The 4,249-nt window shown below is 36.5% G+C and overlaps 1 protein-coding gene and 1 long non-coding RNA gene across 5 annotated transcripts in view; one reads left to right on the top strand and one right to left on the bottom strand.

Annotated features, from left to right (window-relative positions):
* The window catches only part of LOC128885478 (uncharacterized), an 11,486-nt gene extending 8,121 nt beyond the window's left edge, over positions 1–3,365 (top strand). Inside the window, exon 3 of the long non-coding RNA XR_008459612.1 lies at positions 3,224–3,365. This is a non-coding gene — a long non-coding RNA (uncharacterized LOC128885478). The remainder of the gene's footprint in view (positions 1–3,223) is intronic.
* Positions 1–4,249, bottom strand: part of LOC128885444 (transcription factor CP2) — a 33,029-nt gene that overhangs the window by 20,309 nt on the left and 8,471 nt on the right. For 3 of the 4 annotated variants that reach the window (XM_054139495.1, XM_054139497.1, XM_054139498.1), the window contains 3 exons: positions 3,246–3,455; positions 1,715–1,859; positions 280–516 (listed from right to left, as the gene is read on the bottom strand). In XM_054139495.1, coding sequence (XP_053995470.1) covers positions 280–516; positions 1,715–1,859; positions 3,246–3,455 — 592 coding nt within the window. The remainder of the gene's footprint in view (positions 1–279; positions 517–1,714; positions 1,860–3,245; positions 3,456–4,249) is intronic. The other variant, XM_054139496.1, reaches the window with a different exon arrangement.

The following is a 4,249-nucleotide window of genomic DNA, read 5'->3' as shown; positions in this document are numbered from 1 at the left end:
GGTAGGAATACATTGGTGAGGGTGGGAATATTGAATACTGTTAAATACAATTCCCATCTCGTAATGGGGAATGTGATAAAATTGTTAATGCATATACTGTCTACACGGAAATACTGATAAATGTTCCATAATTTATCACATTTACCAACTTTATTGATAATCCTTCCTAATCACCGCATGTATAACATTCACCGTAACATATCAACTACAAACTTCTACATTACTCCAGCTCCTCCCGAAAAGGGTCAACGATCACCCTTACCACTCGATGATGCGTACCTTTATGTAAGCGCCAACTTCCTTGGTAGGATCCCACATGAATTCCACGCTGTTATTCGACGGAGATGGTTGACAAACTTCCACCATACCGTAGCTGAGTGGCACATCAACCTCCAGTAATCTTTCACCGGGTCTTGCGCGTTGCCAAGCGAGCATCTGCTCCCGTTCCGTGTACTGAAGTCGCCTCTCGTGGAAGCATATGCGTATCGTCGACTGAAACAAAAAGGTCGGATATCCCTTCAGAGACGTTGTAGCACCGTTTGGATGACGTACATCTTTCGAACGTTAAGGACCTATGAGCTCACGCCGAACTTGACATCTTTTAAGCGTAAAGAATGAGAATAAAAACGATTAACGCAGCGATGAACTTATCGGAGCGATGAAAAAAATATACATGTTGAATTGAGTAACCTCTTCCTTTTCGAAGTCGGTTAAAAAATAGAATTTTTCGTGATTTTTTAAATGGTCCCCGGTGTACCAGTTGCTTAAAATACTTTTTAAAAATTATTAATACTTGCTGGCTGTGCGAGAAGTACGTTACATTAATCTAGATGATGAAATTTGTCTAAAAAGTCGATTAATTTATTTAAAAAGTCTTTGATTTTAATATGTTTACCAACCGGGATTGTTAAAATAATAGTATTATAAACATAAATAATTCCGACAAAGAATATCATCCATGGTACGCCATTTTGATGGAATTTTGTACACAGATGGACCATTGAAAACTGTTAAACATTTATTTATGTGGATTTACATTCATGTTCTAGGATTGAAATTCAATGTTGCGGACGAAATATTTATTTAGTTAAGAGAAGGTTGATCAAAAGCTGAAGGAAATAAAAAAGAATATTCGTGGTATAAATTACTTCATAATTAGGGCTTGGATTGCGATCATTAATAAGCTAGACGCAGACAAATTTTATGATTTCCCAATGAATCGTTGAAATGTGAAGTACAATATATCATTGATGCGGATACAGGTTTACTGTAATTTTTATTTGAACCTTTTTTCTCCGTTAATTTTTCCGAACTTGAATTTTATAAAAAAACCACAATTTTGTGGGTAGTTTCCATCTCTCGACTATGAATATAATCCGCTAATAAACACAAGTATCTAATATTCTTGGGCGCTGTAAAAATCGGTGTGCACAAGTACAGTGATATTCCTCATAAGTAAATTTTTTTTCTAGTCTTCTTTTTCTAGTTACATTGTTTCGTGCTCGAACTAAAATTCGTCCCCGTGTCACGACACCGTTCCTTCCATCCGAAAGGAAGGTCAACTATTTATCGGAACGATTCCACACACTGCGACCAGCATGAGCTCGCTTGATACCATCCAGAGAAATCATCACGTTTTTTAAGATGTCGTTACCCAAACTAATTCAGAGCATCCTCGTGCGTTTCGGGAAGGCTCGTGATAGCGGCAACGTACCTTCAAAATTTTCTCGCGATACGCGGACAGATCGCCCAGTTTCTTCAGTTTTATCTCGTACGATTGTCCCTGGTTCAGGTACGTGAGCGTCTCCTCGTTGACTTTCGTTGCGATGCTCGTGGCCGCTGCGAGGACGTACTGAAAGCTAACCAACACAACATTCCACGTTCAATTAATAGGATCTAATAAATTGATAGCCCTAATTATCTTATCAGTTTCGCAATCAATGTTTACAAGTGTTGGAATATTTACTATAATTCGACATTTTCTTTTACTACAAAAATAATTGTACCGGGAATATATAAATTGTACAGGGTATCCCAGAATTAGTGTAAGAACCAGAAATGGGGGAGAGGGTAGCTGAGACGATTCTGAACAACAATTTCCTTTGCAAAAATGTTGAATGGTGCTCCGTTTTTGAATTATTAACGAAAAAGCACCGACCAATGACAGAGTAGCGCGCGCTCAGTTGGCTACGCCTCGACCTGGGGTAGCTAGCCAGTCCTGGTCGAGCGCGCGCTACTCGGGCGCTGTGATTGGTCGAGCGTTTTTCGTTAATAATTCAAAAACGAGGCATAGTTCGACATTTTTGCAAAGGAAATTGTTATTCAGAATTGTCTCAGGTATCATTTTGGGTTCGTACACTAACTTTGGGACACCCTGTATATCTGTCACTGCAGAATAACGAATGAGAAAATTTAGGATATGGCCAGCCCTCTCAAGTGCTTGAGAGAGGATGATTCGTATAGTTTACTAGAGACTGAACAGATGTGCGAAAATTACAATGCATACTGCTAGAAATTTTTTCTACCTTTTTCTTAAAACAGCTTATTCGTGACTTAGTAATAACGAAATTAGAGCTTTTAATTAATAAATTTAGTATTTCATTATTTCGTCATACTCCATTTCCAAATAATAAGATATTCTATGAACCACTTATCCATTAAAAATTTGGGAAAGATACGAGAACGTATAAAAAATAAATTGACGATATCCTTATAATCGTCACAAATGCCACGTAAATGTACAAGGTAGATAAGCATTAAATTATTCAATTTAAAATTAAGATAATTTCTTCATAAATGAATTTATCCAAAACAAACTTTTGCAAATTCAAATTTCCGATATTTCATTCAACGTCGAAAATCACATAAAAATACGTAGTTATTTTCAAAATTTTATTTACACAAATTACTGCTAGTTGGTTTTTGTATGAATACATCCACTTGCAATAGTTTGAAATAAATCACCTGTACCGTTTTCTCGAGAAAATGTTACTAAAGATTTCTTTATTTATTGTTTTTTCAAAGGAAATTGTTGTTCAGAATCGCCACAGCTACCCCCTTCCTCATTCCTGGTTCTTACACTAATTCTGGGACACCTTGTACAATTCATATATATTCCCGGTACAATTATTTTTGTAGTAAAGTAAAATGTTGAATTATAGTAAAGAAATCTCTATTTTTTTTGAAGCTCTATTAGAATTCTAATAGAAATCCAAATTTCCAGAACAAATTTTTCATGAACGTACCGGCAGTCCTCATTGTGTTCGTTTCCCTGCTGAGAAGAGGAAACGTGATTCCCCGAGGACGATGTTGGAGGGTACTCCTCGTTGGACGAGTAAAGTAACTGATGAAGACTGGCTGCCGTTTGACCATTATTGTTACTGTCAGCCTCGACGGTGCCGTTCGAGTTGTTCGCTGGCACTGAATTGATAGTTCTGTGTGACACGTGGTTCAAGCTGAAGCAAACATTTGACAGGAAAGAAAATTATAGAGGAACACCATACTTGTGTGTTGGTGCCATATTTAAACTTAACATAGAATAAAAGCAATTAACAGTGCGAGTGGTCTTTGATTAACAAAATTATCGAAGCCTCTATTTTGTCGCTCTCTTCAAATTTTAGAATCTCGTTTCTCTGTTTCAAATGATAATTAGACTGCGGATCCTTATGCATTTATAGGACATTTGAACGTGCAAGAAATTGCGAAATCCAACCAATATGCAAGAATATAAAAAAGATTGAAAGGAAAGTTCATGTTATAATATTTGCAGAATAAATTAAATTCGTATTTAGGTTCACTTTCTGTAGGCACGTTCGCGAAGATTTTATTTTGCATAAAGTACCGCAGTGTAACGATAATCCTTGACGCTTCCATCTACAGAAATATTGGTAATACCAGATTATGAGCTGGTATTAAGTAAGTTTGGTCTAATGCATTTTCTCCTATCTTCAAAAACAAGCGAGTTATTCAGGTGACATGTTTAAAATCCCCCACCCGGTATATGTATAAAACTTAACGATTTATTGTCTCCCAAGGACCTCCGGAAAACCCCCGGCGATAAGCTAAATGATGCAAGAGGATAGCGCTAACATTGTTTATATTTTTTCCAGGTAATGTTAGTCTACGTGTCGGCAACATTGACTCAACAAACAAAAACATTCCACGTACTTAAAAAAAGATTTACTGTATTTAACATAAATAAAAAAAGTCACTCGAACATGTTTCCTATGATCACAAGATTTAAATTATG

The sequence above is a fragment of the Hylaeus anthracinus genome, unplaced genomic scaffold, assembly GCF_026225885.1.
Source record: "Hylaeus anthracinus isolate JK02 unplaced genomic scaffold, UHH_iyHylAnth1.0_haploid 11981, whole genome shotgun sequence".
In the NCBI taxonomy this organism is placed as follows: Eukaryota; Metazoa; Arthropoda; class Insecta; order Hymenoptera; family Colletidae; genus Hylaeus; species Hylaeus anthracinus.
The sequence above is the reverse complement of the archived record's forward strand: the minus strand, read 5'-3'. Positions and strand labels throughout refer to the sequence as shown.